The sequence below is a fragment of the Heterodontus francisci genome, chromosome 10, assembly GCF_036365525.1.
Source record: "Heterodontus francisci isolate sHetFra1 chromosome 10, sHetFra1.hap1, whole genome shotgun sequence".
Lineage (NCBI taxonomy): Eukaryota > Metazoa > Chordata > Chondrichthyes > Heterodontiformes > Heterodontidae > Heterodontus > Heterodontus francisci.
In genome coordinates, this window is record NC_090380.1 from 105776037 (window position 1) to 105793934 (window position 17898).

The window sequence follows — 17898 nt, forward strand, 5'->3', positions numbered from 1 at the left end:
AGTGTGGGAAAATGGCGCACTGACACGGAACACAAAAGTCCGAGTGTATCAGGCCTGTGTCCTCAGTACCTTGCTCTACGGCAGCGAGGCCTGGACAACGTATGCCAGCCAAGAGCGACGTCTCAATTCATTCCATCTTCGCTGCCTTCGGAGAATACTTGGCATCAGGTGGCAGGACTATATCTCCAACACAGAAGTCCTTGAAGCGGCCAACACCCCCAGCTTATACACACTACTGAGTCAGCGGCGCTTGAGATGGCTTGGCCATGTGAGCCGCATGGAAGATGGCAGGATCCCCAAAGACACATTGTACAGCGAGCTCGCCACTGGTATCAGACCCACCGGCCGTCCATGTCTCCGTTATAAAGACGTCTGCAAACGCGACATGAAATCGTGTGACATTGATCACAAGTCGTGGGAGTCAGTTGCCAGCATTCGCCAGAGCTGGCGGGCAGCCATAAAGACAGGGCTAAATTGTGGCGAGTCGAAGAGACTTAGTAGTTGGCAGGAAAAAAGACAGAGGCGCAAGGGGAGAGCCAACTGTGCAACAGCCCCAACAAACAAATTTCTCTGCAGCACCTGTGGAAGAGCCTGTCACTCCAGAATTGGCCTTTATAGCCACTCCAGGCACTGCTTCACAAACCACTGACCACCTCCAGGCGCGTATCCATTGTCTCTCGAGATAAGGAGGCCCAAAAGAAGGAAAGAAAAGGTCTCTGACAGGCCCTTCAGCTTCGAGGGCCCGCCTGCTGTCCTTAATTGGACAGCGAGCACGCTTTCTGGCCATTAATTGGCCGTTCTGGGGAAAATCACATTGAGGGCTGGATTTTGTTCTCCTCCAGGTGTCTTGTTCTGTGACGGGGGTGGGGGGGGGGGGGGGGGTTCCTGAAGATGCCTCTGCGAGAGGACCGCCGCACACTCCAGGAGGGCCCGGCTCGATATTACCATAAGCGGCGAGGCCTCACGCCGGCTCCTCCGCTGCTCGGCGGTGGGACCCCAACTTGAATATTTAAATAAATTAAAATGAATGAATTAATGAGACTCACATCACTGCCTGACGTGCCGCTGCGATCTTCGGCCCGTTGGCCGGCACTCCTGCACCTTCGGATCCCCATCCGGGGAAACAAGGCACGACAGTGGTGGGGAGTGGGTAGAAGGTACGTCTATCAGTGAGGGAGTGGTGGGGGAACGGGGTCAAATTAACATCATGGGTGTAGGGAATGGTGGGAAGGGTTGGAGTTGAAAGTTTGTGCAATTTGGGTGGGGAAGGTCAGATGGTCAAGGGAAGTGTTTTGTGGGGAGGAAGGGCAAATAATTAATTATTATTTGGGTGGGGGGTGAGAGGGGGGCAAAAGAAATGTATTTATTTCACTTTTAAATATTTAATTTTCCCAGTAGGGCTAACAGCCCTTTAAAAATGGCACCAGCTCCTGCGCACAGGCAGCTGACGCCATTGCTGTGGATGGAAAGCCCGCCCCCTCCATGTGATCGGGAGGGGGGGGGGGGGGTGGGGAGTGGCCACCCCAGCTATTTAAATGAGCCACCACACAGAAGATCGCGGCAGCTCCGCGATATGCGGTCTGCACGCGCAGGCCACTGTTTCTTTCGCTCACCGCTGAAATCGATGAGCACATAAAATTCAGCCCTGAGTAACTGTTTCCCACACAGTGCAAGCTTCTGACCCCCATTTGAGCCTGATGGCAGGGTTCAAAAGCCCGCAGGGAAAACCCTGCCCTGGGTGTCAAACATAGAAAAGTGTTCCATTCGCCAATATTAACATCGATCATCTTGATAAGGAAAGAATTAACCAATTTTTTAAAAAGTATTTAAGTATATTAACATTACTGTTCCATATATTTTTTCTCAATAGGTTACAAGACTTTATTGAAAGGCATCTCGGGCAAGTTTAGCAGTGGAGAGCTCATAGCTATCCTGGGTCCCTCGGGAGCTGGAAAGTCAACGCTCATGAATATTCTGGCAGGGTACAGGTAAGAAGAAGCTAGGCCAGCCAAAATGTATTGATGAGAAGCCCGGCAACTATCTCAACATTAAACTACCGTATTTTCCTTAAAATATGCAGTGCACTGAAAACCTGTATATCCTGATGACTATCCAGTAATCCTGCTGGAATGTGCACCTGCCAACCCTCTCACTCTCTGGGCTCACACATCAGGAATAACCACTTAGCTGAGGAGCCCCAAGGACTGTCAGCATTTGTGATGGCTGCACAGCAAAAGGAAGCAGTGCTTTCAAAAGAGGAAGAAAATGAACAAAGGCGTGGGGTTGTCCAGGGGTGCTAGTGATGACACCACATTATTGGACAGAACACGGCTTGTATTAAAATGCATTAAAAATACTATTGCTGTGAAAAGTATGTGGATCCAGAAACTCTCATGCATGAATTTTGTTTACAATAGACAATTCTAGTTCAATTTGCTTTCCAATTTGGCCGACATAAAATATCCCTATATTTATAAGTGGATAAATAAAACACTTCGGGAGGTGTGACTTACTACATTTTACAGTAGGTGCATCTGTAATATTGGTTAGTAGTTGTGTTAATGTTGTGGGGTTGGCTGATGCGTTGAGCTATTCCACTGGCCTTTCATCTCTGGGATGAAGGTCTCCTGTCTCTGCTGAAATGGGGTTAGACGACATCCATCCAGCTCCGAATGGGTATAGGCATCAAATTGCCACTGCTTACCAATCTCAGAGAGGCCACAGTGATGGCTGGAGTAGGAGGTGGAGATGTTACATTGGTGTAGTGGGTTGAGTTGCCAACTCTGGTTCAATATATTCCAAGACGTTTCAACATATGACCTCCCTTCTTCAGTCACCCTGCCCCGTGCTCACTCCATTGGTACATCACCCAACACATCAGTCCTCACGGCCATGACCAATCGAAAAGTGAACAGAGTCTTTGGTTGGTACTTGGCTGTCAGTCAGCCATTTTCCCCATCTCCTTTTCAGAACTAATGAACAAAAGTTCAAAGAATTTTTTTTTTTTAATGCCCCTCTGATTTTTCTCCTGGGTTTTGCTTGCAGCAGTATCTAGGAGATTAATCCGGGACAATCCTGGAGGGTTGACAACCCTAGCATTCAGCAGGGTGAGGCGGAGTTCTCTTCTGAAGTTAAGAATTCAGGCACTTCGTGGGAAGAAAGTAGAGGGAGCATTATTCTGCATTTAATCACTGCTGTTCCTGACCTGGGATGCAGATGTGGAAGAGCATTTTGTTTCCAGCATTGACTTTCCTTGTTTTGATGAGATTAGAAATCCTGTGAGAAAAGATATTTATTGAAAATTATAATTCCTCAGTGGCTATTCTTTACTGATCTACCTTGTTTTTGTGATTAATTTAGGGAAACCGGAATGAAAGGCCAGCTCTTGATTAATGGACACCCTCGGGATCTTCGGTCCTTCCGGAAAGTGTCATGTTACATCATGCAGGATGACATGCTGCTGCCTCACCTCACTGTTCAGGAGGCAATGATGGTAGGTTTATGATGCGGTGGCTCTGTACAACAGCAACAACAGAAATGACACCACGTTGCATTTATACATTGCCTTTAATGCAATAACACATCCCAAGGTGCTATCAGACAAAATTTGGCACTGAGTCACATGATAAGTGAGATATGCATGAGATAAATTCTGGCCTTGCCAGCGACACACACATCCCTTGGTCAAAGATGTAGGTTTTAAAGAGGATCTAAAAGGAAGAGGTAGATACAGAGGCGAAGAGGTTTAATGAGGAAATTCCACAGCTTAAGGCCTAGCGAGCTGAAGGCCTGGCTACTAATGGAAAACAGGTCCCATATAGAAGCAGAGGAAAGTCAGAACGAGTAAAACTACCACAGCTGAGCCAGCTCTACCCATTATAGCGATCCCTCCAGTTCTTTTGCGTCTCCGCACTCCCCTAAGCTTTACTCCTTTGCTTCCCACCGACTATGGAATTGTAATTATTCAATGCTTTCACAGAGTCTGTTGAATTTTTTTTTTGTTTTATTTGAGACCAAAGGTGCAGGAGCTACCAAGACTGAAACCTGCACATAGGAAGCAGAGTAGGCCATTCATCCCCTCAATCCTGATGGGACCTGTTTTCAAATCCCTTCATGGGGTCACCCCTCCCTAACTCTAACTTCCTCCAGCCCTACAACCCTCTGATATTTCTATGCTCCTCCAATTCTGGCCTTTTGCACATCCCCAATATTAATCGCTCCACCACTGGCGGCCATGCCTAGGGCCTAAGCTCAGGAATTCCGCCACTCAACCTCTTTGTCTCTCTATCTCTCTCTCTTCTTAAAATCCACCTCTTTGACCAAGTTTTAGGTCACCTGTTTTAATTTCTTTTCACTCGTTCATGGGATGTGAGCGTCACTCGCAAGACCAGCATTTAACGCATGTATATCTTATATATCATGTGACTCAGTGTCAAATTTTGTCTGATAACGTACCTGCAAAATGCCTTGTGTTTTGTATCCCTTGATACCTTTACAGAATAACAATTTATCCATATCAGTCTTGAAAATTTCAGTTGTCTCCCAGAAACCACAGACTTTTGGGGGAGCGAGTTCTAAATTTACAATAACCTTTATGTCAAAAAAGTGCTTCCTGATTTCAATTCTGAATGGCCCAGCTCTAATTTTAAGAATTTGCCTGCATGGATTTCCCCACGTGAGGATATGGTTTCTCTGGGGCTAAAATTGGGCCGCCTCCTAAGGCCCTAAAATGGCAGGCAGGAGGAGCGTGCACTCTTAGGACCCCAAGTGTGCTGGACATATCAGAAAAGGACAAACAAGAGGCGTCCTTTACCCATGCCTGAAGCAGATATTAGGCCATTTGCATATGCAAATAAGCATCTAATCCTGTTTCAGGTCCCTGCTGCAATATTGTTTTTTTCCCGAGGCAGCCATGGGACTTTTTTTTTTACATTGAAGGCTCGAAATAATTGTTGACCCTCATTCCTTTTATTTTTTGCTTTACAACATATTGTTTCTAAGATTGCAGTTATACTGCCACTTTTGCATTGAAATGGAAAGGTATCTGGTGTGGATTGGTGCATTTGAGCACTCTAATGATAAGCTGTGTGACGTACCGTCAGGGCGCTGTCTCATACTGGCTTGAGCTTGCACCCTCTACAGTAAAGCTTCAGTCTGCTGGCTCGGTACTGCTCCCTACAGATGCTGATCTCAGAACAATGTGTGTTGTCTTCGTCTTACTGCAATTTTGTGTTTATCGTCTTTCAGGTCTCAGCTAACCTGAAGCTCCAGGAGAAAGACGAAGGTCGAAAAGAAATGGTGAGTCCTGTCAGAGATTTTGAAGCAGGTTCTCTGAGTGCTTTCATTTCTTTGTTATTTTGATGACCTTGTACAGGACACATTGTAAACCTGCCAACAAAGCAGCAGATTTACTGCGAAGGTGAAAGAACAGAAGAAAAGGGTCAAAGATAAAGGAAACGACATTTGGCCCATCATAGCTTACCCCTGCAGTACTCCATGTCAGTCAGGCTAGCATTCTGCCACATTCTGAACATACTTGTTGACCTAGCAGGAAATATTAAACAGGTACGGGTAGGCGGTGGCGTAGTGGTATTATCACTGGACTAGTAACCCATGTAACTAGAAATACTAGGGTATTTCTCTGGGGACATGGGTTCGAATCCCACAACAGCAGAAGGTGGAATTTGAATTTAATTAATAAAAATCTGGAATTAAAAGCTAGTCTAATGATGGCCATGAAACCATTGTCGATTGTTGTAAAAATCCATCTGGTTCACTAATGTCCTTTAGGGAAGGAAATCTGCTGTCCTTACCTGGTCTGGCCTACATGTGACTCCAGACCCACAGCAATGTGGTTAACTCTTACATGCCCTCTGAAATGGCCTAGCAAGCCACTCAGTTGTACCTAACCGCTACGAAGTCAAAAAAAAAGGAATGAAACTGGACGGATCACCCTGCATCGACCTAGGCACCGGAAGACAACAGCAAACCCAGCCCTGTCGACCCTGCAAAGTCCTCCTTACTAACATCTGGGGCTTGTGCCAAAGTTGGGAGAGCTGTCCCACAGACTAGTCAAGCAACAGCCTGACATAGTCATACTCACAGAATCATACCTTACAGACAATGTCCCAGACGCTGCCATCACCATCCCCGGGTATGTCCTGTCCCACCAGCAGGTCAGACCCACCAGAGGTGGTGGCACAGTGGTATACAGTAGGGAGGGAGTTGCCCAGGGAGTCCTCAACATCGACTCCGGACCCCATGAAGTCTTATGGCATCAGGTCAAACATGGACAAGGTAACCTCCTACTGATTTCCACCTACCGCCCTCCCTCAGCTGATGACTCAGTACTCCTCCATGTTGAACACCACTTGGAGGAAGCACTGAAGGTGGCAAGGGCACAAAATGTACTCTGGGTGGAGGACTTCAATGTCCATCACCAAGAGTGGTTGGGTAGCACCACTACTGATTGAGCTGGCAGAGTCCTAAAGGACATAGCTGCTAGACTGGGTCTGTGGCAGGTGGTGGCGGAACCAACACGAGGGATAAACATACTTGACCTTGTTCTCACCAATCTGCCTGCCGCAGATGCTTCTGTCCATGACAGTATCGGTAGGAGTGACCACCGCACAGTCCTTGTGGAGACAAAATCCCGCCTTCACATTGAGGATACCCTCCATCGTGTTGTGTGGCACTATCACCAGGCTAAATGGGATAGATTTCGAACCGATCTAGCAATGCAAAACTGGGCATCCATGAGGCGCTGTGGGCCATCAGCAGCAGCAGAATTGTACTCAACCACAATCTGTAACCTCATGGCCCGACATATCCCCCACTCTACCATTACCATCAAGCCAGGAGACCAACCCTGGTTCAATGAAGAGTGCAGGAGGGCATGCCAGGAGCAGCACCAGGCATACCTCAAAATGAGGTGTCAACCTGGTGAAGCTACAACCCAGGACTACCTGCATGCCAAACTGCGTAAGCAGCATGCGATAGACAGAGCTAAGTGATACCATAATAAACGAATCAGATCTAAGCTCTGCAGTCCTGCCGCATCCAGCCGTAAATGGTGGTGGACAATTAAACAACTGGAGGAGGTGGCTCCACAAATATCCCCATCCTCGATGATGGGGGCGCGCAGCACATCAGTGCGAAAGATAAGGCTGAAGCATTTGCAACAATCTTCAGCCAGAAGTGCCGAGTTGATGATCCATCTCAGCCTCCTCCTGAAGTCCCCAGCATCACAGATGCCAGACTTCAGCCAATTCGATTCACTCCGCATGATATCAAGAAACGACTGAAGGCACTGGATACTGCAAAAGCTATGGGCCCTGACAATATTCCGGCAATAGTGCTGAAGACCTGTGCTCCAGAACTTGCCGTGCCCCTAGCAAAGCTGTTCCAGTACAGCTACAACACTGGCATCTACCCTGCAATGTGGAAAATTGCCCAGGTATGTCCTGTACACAAAAAGCAGGACATGTCCAACCCGGCCAATTACCGCCCCATCAGCCTACTCTCAATCATCAGTAAATTGATGGAAGGTCTCATCAACATTGCCATCAAGCGGCACTTGCTTAGCAATAACCTGCTTAGTGACGCTCAGTTTGGGTTCCGCCAGGGCCACTCAGCTCCTAACCTCATTACAGCCTTGGTTCAAACATGGACAAAAGAGCTGAACTCAGGAGGTGAGGTGAGAGTGACTGCCTTTGACATCAATGCAGCATTTGACCGAGTATGGCATCAAGGAGCCCTCGAAAAACTGAGGTCAATGGGAATCATGGGGAAAACCCTACGCTGGCTGGAGTCCTACCTAGCACAAAGGGAGATGGTTGTGGTTGTTGGAGGTTAATCATCCCAACTCCAGGACATCACTGTAGGAGTTCCTCAGGGTAGTGTCCTAGGCCCAACCATCTTCAGCTGCTTCATCAATGACCTTCCTTCAATCATAAAGTCAGAAGTGGGGATGTTCGCTGATGATTGCACAATGTTCAACACCGTTCGTGACTCCTCAGATACTGAAGCAGTCCGTGTAGAAATGCAGCAAGACCTGGACAATATCTAGGCTTGGGCTGATAAGTGGCAAGTAACATTTGCGCCACACAAGTGCCAGGCAATGACCATCTCCAACAAGAGAGAATCTAACCATCTCCCCTTGACATTCAACGGCATTACCATCGCTGAATCCCCCACTATCAACATCCTAGGGGCTACCATTGACCAGAAACTGAACTGGAGTAGCCATATAAATACCGTGGCTACAAGAGCAGGTCAGAGGCTAGGAATCCTGAGGCGAGTAACTCACCTCCTGACTCCCCAAAGCCTGTCCACTATCTACAAGGCACAAATCAGGAGTGTGATGGAATACTCTCCACTTGCCTGGATGGGTCCAGCTCCAACAACACTCAAGAATCTCAACACCATCCAGGACAAAGCAGCCCGCTTGATTGGCACCCCATCTGCAAACATTCACTCCCTCCACCACCGACGCACAGTGGCAGCAGTGTGTACCATCTACAAGATGCACTGCGGCAATGCACCAAGGCTCCTTAGACAGCACCTTCCAAACCCGTGACCTCTACCAACTAGAAGGACAAGGGCAGCAAATACATGGGAACACCACCACCTGAAAGTTCCCCTCCAAGTCACACACCATCCTGACTTGGAACTATATCGCCGTTCCTTCACTGTCGCTGGATCAAAATCCTGGAACTCCCTTCCTAACAGCACTGTGGGTGTACCTATCCCAAATGGATTGCAGCGGTTCAAGAAGGCAGCTCACCACCACCTCCTCAAGGGCAATTGGGGATGGGCAATAAATGCTGGCCTGGCCAGCGACTCCCACATCCCCTGAATGAATTTTAAAAAACAGGCTGGGCTGTCTTCTCTAGAAAAGAGAAGGTGACCTCATAGAGGGCTTTAAGATTCTGAAAAGGGTTGATGGGGTAGACATAGAGAAGATCTTTCTAGTTGTAACAAACTCTAAAAATAGAGGCAATCAACATAAGATAACGAATGGGAAACTCAGGAGAAATTTCTTTATCCAGAGAGTGGAACTTAATATCACATTCGTACTTGAAGCAAATAGCATAGTTGCATTTAAGTGGAAGTGAGATAAATGTATGAGAGAGAAAGGAATAGAAGGATATGCTGATGGGTTAGATGAAGAGGGGGTGGAAGGAGGCTCATGTGGAGCATAAACACCAGTATGGAATAGCTGGGCCAAATGGCCTCCTTATGTGCTGTAATTCTATGTAGTGGTTCCACTATCCTACTTGACAGATTGCTCAAAAATGTTTACCAAGATTTTTTTTTCGATGCCTCACTTTGTCATGAAGTTCTCCCTTCATGCACCATCTAGCCTAGTTAAAACTGGCCTTCCTCCTCTGTCCTTAGCTTATGATCTTGTTTTCAAAATTGGCATTGAAGATGCGAACAGCTGACCTCGTGATCTGACCTCTTGTGATATCATATCTGTTCTTGACAGGTGAAAGAGATTCTAACAGCCCTTGGTCTGCTGGAATGTGCTAACACTCGGACTGGCAGCCTCTCTGGAGGCCAGCGGAAGCGTCTTGCCATTGCCCTCGAGCTGGTGAACAACCCTCCTGTCATGTTTTTTGATGAGCCTACCAGGTACCTTTGCGATTTTCAAATTTTAAAACAAGGGCCTGGAGCACTCGAACAGTTTAACAAGTGTGTAAACCGGCATTTTTGGACCGGTGTTAATTTGCAGTCATTACGTTAACACCGATTCTGAAAATCCAAGCTATGGTCCAAATACAACCATGAAAGAAATTGGTAGACGCTGATGTGGAGAAGCGCTTTGAGCTGAATGGCACATCTACCAGTGCCCAGTATTCTTCACAGTGGTCAACGTTATGAAAATAATTTGGTTAACTGATCATTCATTTCATTGCTGTCTGTGGGACTTCCAGATATGTAAAATGGCTGCTGTGATTAGCAATAAAACAATTCACTTGGATGCAAAGTGCTTTGGGACCACTGAGAGATGTAATAAGGTGCTAACATTTCATTTACAAAGAAAAGGGCTAAATGTAGCAAAATGAGTAACTAATGAAATACTTGGAGTTATTAATGTAAAGATGAGACTCCTTATAGGCATACTTAAAGAAAACTTGTTCGAGATATTCCTGATATGACAGGTAGGGCAGGATTTTACCATGGGCTTCAGGACCCCGATGTCAGGACCACAAGGGGTCGGGAGCCCGCACTTGCTAGAAGCGTGCCCTCTGGCGCAGTCTTCCTGGTGGTGGCCTCCTAATTAGCCAGCTCCGTGCTCGCTGTTCTATTAAGGATGACGGGCAGACTCTCGATGCTGCCAGCCCAACCAGAGGAACGGCAGCTCTGGAGCCTTGGAAACCCCACCGGGAGAGGTGGAGTCCTCCCCCTTTACATCGGGGACCTGGAGTGGAGGGTGCTGCGCAGGGCAGTCCCGTGCAGTAGGCTTTTAAGCAGGTGCACGGACTCCCAGGCCGCCTGTAATTTCTGCGGCCTGGACAAGGCTGTGTTCCATGTATATATGGAGTGTGCGAGGTTTCAGCTCCTCTTTGAGTATTTGAAGGGGCTGATCCTCAGGTTTTGGTTTCACTTCAGCCCCACGCTCCTGATCTTTGGGCATGTGGTGCGGAGAGGCGTGGGACGGGAGGAGGATCTCCTCGTCGGTCTGCTCCTGGGCCTGGCCAAGGTGGCAATTCACAGGTCCAGGCTGTGGGCTGTCAGGGGGGGTCTGTGTTCCCTGATTGCCTGCCCTTCTTCCGAGGTTACGTTTGCGCCAGGGTGTCCCTGCAGAAGGAACATGCGGTATCCGTCGGCACACTTGAGGCCTTCCGCCACCGGTGGGCACCGCAGGGGCTGGACTGCATCATTGACGCCAAGAATGGCATTTTAATTTGAGTCTTTGGTTTATTTATTTGATTTTAATAAAGGTATTTTAAAAATGTATATAAAGGGAGCCTGAGGAATAAAGGCCCCCTCGACATAACATACATAAAAGACGCCTGGGGTATAAAGGCCATCTTCAAAGAAAAAGAAGAAAGGAAAAAAGGGCACCTCAACGTGAGGGCGCCCTTGGAAGTGTGAAAATAAACAATTATCAGAGGGGAGAGGGCAGTAGGCCCCTCAGATCGGAGGAAAGCCCCTCTGCTTGGATCATTAGGGCCACGGTGGCCTCTCTTTGGGGGATGGAGCCTTTGGCGCCAATGGCCCACTGGACTGCTGTAGTGAAGCCACCTCTATTAAACCACATTGCCACTGGAAAAATGGCCTCCAATTGGGACTTTAATTATGTAAATTGTCTGCCTGTCTCTGTGGTGCGAGCAGCTGATCAGAATTCCTACCCATCCCGGGAAACCTAGCTGATGGTGGGAATGCGTCGGGGAGCTGTTCCAACAGTGCTCCCCCCTAATTTCCATTGTCCCACTGCCCCCGCCACCCCCACCCCCCCCCCCCCCCCAACACCTCCAAGCCCAACATCGTGGTGCTGGAAAACTTCTGCCCGTGGTGACCCAGAATGGTGGATAGTGGGTTCCTACCTGGGATGTTCCATTGTGGGGCACTGCACACAGTTCTTTCAAAGAGATAGTCCAATGTTTACCCTGTCGCTTGAATAATTTCATCATCCATTCCTTTGCTTGCAGTGGCCTGGACAGTTCATCCTGTTTCCAGGTAGTTTCTCAGATGAAATCCTTGGCTCAGGGTGGGAGAACTGTCATCTGCACCATACACCAGCCCAGTGCCAAACTTTTCGAGCTGTTTGACAAGGTAAGAAATGTACTTTCCCTCCTTTATTTGACAGAGGAGTTACAGTGGTTTTATCCGAGCATTTTATGTGACTCATTGTCACTTGCTAACTTCTATTGGGAATGGCACTCATCCAATTTACATTAAAACACTTGAGAAGTGATTTGAATTTTCTCTGCTCCTCCAATTTTCTCAACTTGTGCCATGAAGGTGCTGAATTGTGCTGTGGTAAGTATTTGGTAATATGGCCATTTTTCCTGTGTGAGCCTTGTCCTTGTGTGGGAACAGGCTATTTGACTGTGTAGGCCCGTTCTTCCCTAACAGTGTACCCAAGCTTATGCTTTCAGCAGGAGTCACTGGAGGAATGGGAATCCTGGCCAATTCCTAATGAATTTGCTTCAACTATGCCTTCAGGAAGTGCGTTCGGATCATAACTACTTGCTGCATAAAGATATTCCTCTTCATCTCCCTGCTTGTGTTTTTTGCCAATCATCTTAAATCTTCTTGATCTGGTTACCACTCTACCCTATCAAAAGTCTTCATAAATTTGAACACTTGGATTTAAATCTCCTCTTAACTTTAACTGCTCAAAGGAGAACAATCCCAGCTTGTTTTTTATTTATTCAGAGCTACAGCACTGAAACAGGCCCTTCGGCCCACCGAGTCTGTGCTGACCATCAACCACCCATTTATACTAATCCTACACTAATCCCATATTGCTACCACATCCCCAACTTTCCTATATTCCCCTACCACCTATCTACACTAGGGGCAATTTATAATGGCCAATTTACCTATCAACCTGCAAGTCTTTGGCTGTGGGAGGAAACCGGAGCACCCGGCGAAAACCCACGCAGACACAGGGAGAACTTGCAAACTCCGCACAGGCAGTACCCAGAATTGTGATCTTGCTTGTCTAGGAACATGGTTTTGTCTCCCCGTCAGTCAGAAATCACCTGACATGTGCTCACGTCAGCTGAAAATCACGGACCTGCCACAGTCTGCAATATGGAGTCCACGTCACTGCCTTGCTACACCCATCCTAGGATTAACTGTATCTGCAGATGCTATTATTATTATGCCAGTGATAATCTTGCTTGTGACACGTGTATCTGCATCTTACGAAGGTGGCATCACCCTTTAAAAGAATGGGGATGACCATGTACATTACTGTCGCCTTGTCTGCCAAAGTTGAGCAAACCTGCACGAGAACTGGGGTCCTTTCCAGGGGCAAGTGAGGGACAGGTGTCACCTTATACAAGCTTTTGAGTTATCACACTCCCAAAACAAAACCTCTGCCTCTGCAGATGCTGCTTACTGACTCATCATCTTTACTTACAGGAGAGCAAGGACTCATAGAGTTATACAGCACAGAACCAGGCTCTTCGGCCCATCGTGTCCATGCCGGCCAGCAAGCACCGATCTATTCTAATCCCATTTTCCAGCACTTGGCCCGTAGCCTTATATGCTGTGGCGTTTCAAGTGCTCATCTAAATACTTCTTAAATGTTGTGAGGGTTCCTGCCTCTACCACCCCTTCAGGCAGTGTGTTCCAGATTCCAACCACCCTCTGGGTGGTTTCCCTCTAAACCTCCTGCCACCTTAAATCTATGCCCCCTGGTTATTGACACCTCCGCTAAGGGAAAAAGTTTCTTCCTATCTATCCTATCTATACCCTTCATAATTTTGTATACCTCAATCAGGTCCCCCCTCAGCCTTCTCATTCTAAGGAAAACTACCCTCACCTATCCAGTCTCTCTTCACAGCTGAAATGCTCCAGCCCAGGCAACATCCTGGTGAATCTCCTCTGCACCCTCTCCAGTGTAATCACATCTTTCCTATAGTGTGGCAACCAGAACTGTACACAGTGCTCCAGCTGTGGCCTAAGTAGCGTTTTATACAGCTCCATCATAAACTCCCTGCTCTTATATTCTGTGCCTCGGCTAATAAAGGCAAGTATCCCATATGCCTTCCTGATCACTTTATCTATCTGTGCTGTTGCCTTCAGTGATCCATGGACAAGTACACCAAGGTCCCTCTGACACTCTGTATTTCCTAGGGTCCTACTATCCTTTGTGTATTCCCTTGCCACGTTAGTCCTCCCGAAATGTATCACCTCACACTGTTCAGGATTAAATTCCATTTGCCACTGCTCTGTCCATCTTACAAGCCTGTCTATATCGTCCTGTAATCTAAGGCTTTCCTCCTCACTATTTACAACACCATCAATTTTCATGTCATCTGCGAACTTACTGATCATACCTCCTATATTCATGTCTAAATCATTAATATACACTACAAACAGCAAGGGTCCCAGCACTGATCCCTGTGGTACACCACTGGTCACAGGCTTCCAATCGCAAAAACAACCCTCGACCATCACCTTCTGCCTCCTACCACTAAGCTAATTTTGGATCCAATTTGCCAAATTGCCCTGGATCCCATGGGCTCTTACCTTCTTAACTGATGTCCCATGTGGGACCTTATCAAAAGCCTTACTGAAGTCCCTGTAGACTACATCAACTGCATTACCCTCATCTAAACACCCGGTCTCCTCAAAAAATTTAATCAAGTTTGTTGGACATGATCTCCCCCTGACAAAGCCATGCTGACTATCCTTGATTAGTCCCTGCCTCTCCAAGTGGAGATTAATCCTGTCCCTCAGAATTTTTTCCAATAGTTTCCTGACCACTGATGTTAGATGTAATAACCTGTTTTATCCCTACTACTCTTCTTTATTAATGGTACCACATTCGCTATCCTCCAGTCCTCTGGCACCTCTCCTGTGGCCAGAGAGGATTTGAAAATTTGTGTCAGAGGCCCTGCAATCTTGTCCCTTGCCTCACATAACAGATTGGGATATATCTCATCTGGGCCTGGGGATTTATCCACTTTTAAGCCTGCTAAAACAGCTAATACTTCCACCCTTTCAATACTAATATGTTCTAGTATATCACAATCCCCCTCCCTTATCTCTACACCTACATTGTCCTTCTCCATAGTGAACATTGATGAAAAATAATCATTTAAAACCTCATCTACGTCCTCCAGCTCCACACAGAGATTGCCACTTTGCTCCCTAATGGGTCCTACTCTTTCCCTGGTTATTCTCGTGCCCTTAATATACTTATAAAACACCTTGGAATTTTCCTTTAACTTGCCCTCCAGTGTTTTTTCATGCCCCCTCTTCACTCTCCTAATTACTTTTTTAAGTACCCACCTACACTTTCTATACTCCTCTAGGTACTCTGCTGTTTTCAGCCCTCGGAATCTGCCATAAGCCTCTTTTTTTCCTTAGCCAATCCTCTATATCCCTTGACATCCAGGGTTCCCTGGACTTATTGGTCCTACCCTTCACCTTTACGGGTACATGTTGGCCCTGAACTCTCACTACTTCCTTTTTGAATGACTCCCACTGGTCTGATGTAGACTTTCCTACATCAGTCCACTCCCAGTCCACTTTGGCCAGATCCTGTTTTATCATATTGAAATCAGCCTTCCCTCAATTCTGTACTTTGATTTCTGATTTCCATAACTACCTTAAATCTTACAGAGTTGTGGTCACTATCCCTGAAATGTTCCCCCATTGACACTTCTATCACTTGTCTGGCTTCATTCCCTATGATTAGGTCCAGTACCACTGCTTCTCTTGTAGGACTTTCTACGTGCTGGCTCAAAAACCTCTCCTGTGTGCACTTTAAGAATTCCGCCCCCTTTAAGCTTTTTACACAAAGACTATCCCTGATAATATTGGGGAAGTTGAAATCCCTTTCTATTATTACCCTATTATTTTTACACCTCTCTGAGATTTGGCTACATATCTGCTCCTCTATCTCTCCCTGACTGTTTGGAGGCCTGTAGTACACTCCCAGCCAAGTGATCGCCCCCTTTTTGTTTTTAACTTCTACCCATATGGCCTCATTTGAGGAACTTTCTAAAATATCATCCCTCCTTACTGCAGTAATTGACTCCTTGATCAATAGTGCAATGCCACCTCCTCTTTTACACCCCCCAGGCACACCTGAAGATTCTATATCCTGGAATATTGAGCTGCCAGTCCTGCCCTTCCCTCAACTATGTCTCTGTGAGAGCAATAATATCATATTCCCATGTGTTAATCAATGCCCTCAATTTATCTGCCTTACTCTTTGCGTTAAAATAGATGCAATCCAGCCTTGCATTATTCGTTTGTGCCTTAACAGGTCTATATTTGCTCTGCCTTCCAGACTGACTTAATTTCTCTTCTATATTTGGCTGTGCTTCACCCCCTACTGTACCTCCACTCTGTATCCCATCCCCCTGCCAAATTAATTTAACCCCTCACCCCAAACAGCACTAGCAAACCGCCCAGCAAGGATGTTGGTCCCGTTCCGGTTCAAGGTGCAACCCATCCAACTTGTACAGGTCCCATCTTCGGCAGAAACAGACCCAGTGATCCAGGAAACTAAAGCCCTCCCTCCTGCACCATGTTTTCAGCCACACATTCATCTGCTGTATCCTCCACACACACTGAATTTGATGAGCTAAGTACTTATGCTTTAAATGCAGTTCCTGGCTTGATTCCCTGATTCACTGCCAGGGTTGATGCCAGCGAAAGGAGATGCATGCTGGTTTCACAGGTGACGCCTACCTACTGAATCTCAACACTGTGTCTCAGTGTCTCATGCCTTTTTGGAATAACAAGTCACTGCAATTTGGCAATTGCTTCTCCTTAATTGAGAAAGCTAGATGAAGACCTAGTTTCAGGACACCCGGCGGGTTTAGAAGGAGTAGAGGAGAGAAGATCAGGAAAATCAGAGAGTGGATCCCAGGATTGGGTTTAAAATGCCTGAAGGTCATAGAAAGTAAAGGAAGGCTGAGAGAGGGAAGGATTTCGACTGGATTGAGGAACCAGGAAAGAATGAGTTAGATTAAGCATGAGACCAGTTCTTGTGATTGGCCATTCTGCACCAATATCTGGAGAACTAGAGACAGCATTAAATGGAAAACACAGCAGGTAAGAAGATTTAAACCCTAGGTAAATGATATTGTGATGCCTTGTGGGTCCTTTTTGCATGGATATCACTGGCTGGAATCTTGTTCTGAAGACCACCCTTAATAATTGGATGGTAGAAGTTACTGGACTGTGCCTTCAGATTGGAGGATCTGCACAGGGAGAGGAAGCACCTTCCTCAGACCACTATTGAGGTAATTTGGTTGCCTTTGCAGACAGCAGTCGCCAGGCCAGAATTACACTCAGAATTTATTCTGCTACTGACCAGAGTGCAAACAACCTGACCCCACCCTGTGCACCCTCCTGCCACCTTCTGAACAAGTGCCACTGACAGAGCTGCCCAGTACGTGCAAAGTGGCTGAACAAGCCAAACAGTTCAGGCGGAGGTCATGTTGAGAGTGTGCAAAGAGTGCACCCTTTGAATTCTGTTGAGATGACATGGACGGAGGAATATTGTGGCTGGAAAGTTTAGTGTCTTGTATCCACTCACAAATGTTCCTCATGGAAAGGATTACATTGGTCTGTTGATTATGTGCTGTTCATGGGTTACTGGAATGGAACTGTCAACTGATGGAGAATTGTAGGATAATCATGAGCTGCAAAACCAACACAGATCGTGTACTGTTTGAGATATGTGGAGTGAGGCGGAACAAAATAGGTTGTACATCTTATACCAAACTGAATAATGAGCAGTCCTAGTGACTGAGACTTGGCAGGGTGGATGATGCTGTTATTCATGTGTTGTTCTTTTGTTTTTATTCAGCTCTACGTCCTAAGCCAAGGACAGTGCATCTACCGTGGAAATGTTTGTAGCCTCGTCCCATATCTCAAAGAGATTGGCCTGCATTGTCCGACCTACCACAATCCTGCTGACTTTGGTATGAACTGATGTTGCACACAGTATATGATGATTTTCTTCATTATAGTGCAGTGAGATGTTTTACGCTCACCTGAGGTTGCAGACGAGACCGTGGTTTAACATCCAAAAATTGGAACCTCCAAGATGGTCCTCCCCCAGTACTGCACTGAAGTGTCAGCCTAGACTTTGTGCTCAAATCTCTGAAGTGGGACTTAAACCACAACCTTCCGACTTAGAGATACTGAGTCATAGCTGGACTCGTAGGCATTGATATTAAATCAGAC

At 46.7% G+C, this 17898-nt stretch overlaps 1 protein-coding gene across 1 annotated transcript in view; it reads left to right on the forward strand.

Moving 5' to 3' along the window:
- The window catches only part of LOC137374266 (ATP-binding cassette sub-family G member 1), a 64206-nt gene that overhangs the window by 20289 nt on the left and 26019 nt on the right, over window positions 1-17898 (forward strand). The window contains exons 3-8 of the mRNA XM_068040062.1: window positions 1871-1988; window positions 3361-3493; window positions 5248-5298; window positions 9491-9636; window positions 11661-11784; window positions 17519-17633. Coding sequence (XP_067896163.1) covers window positions 1871-1988; window positions 3361-3493; window positions 5248-5298; window positions 9491-9636; window positions 11661-11784; window positions 17519-17633 — 687 coding nt within the window. The remainder of the gene's footprint in view (window positions 1-1870; window positions 1989-3360; window positions 3494-5247; window positions 5299-9490; window positions 9637-11660; window positions 11785-17518; window positions 17634-17898) is intronic.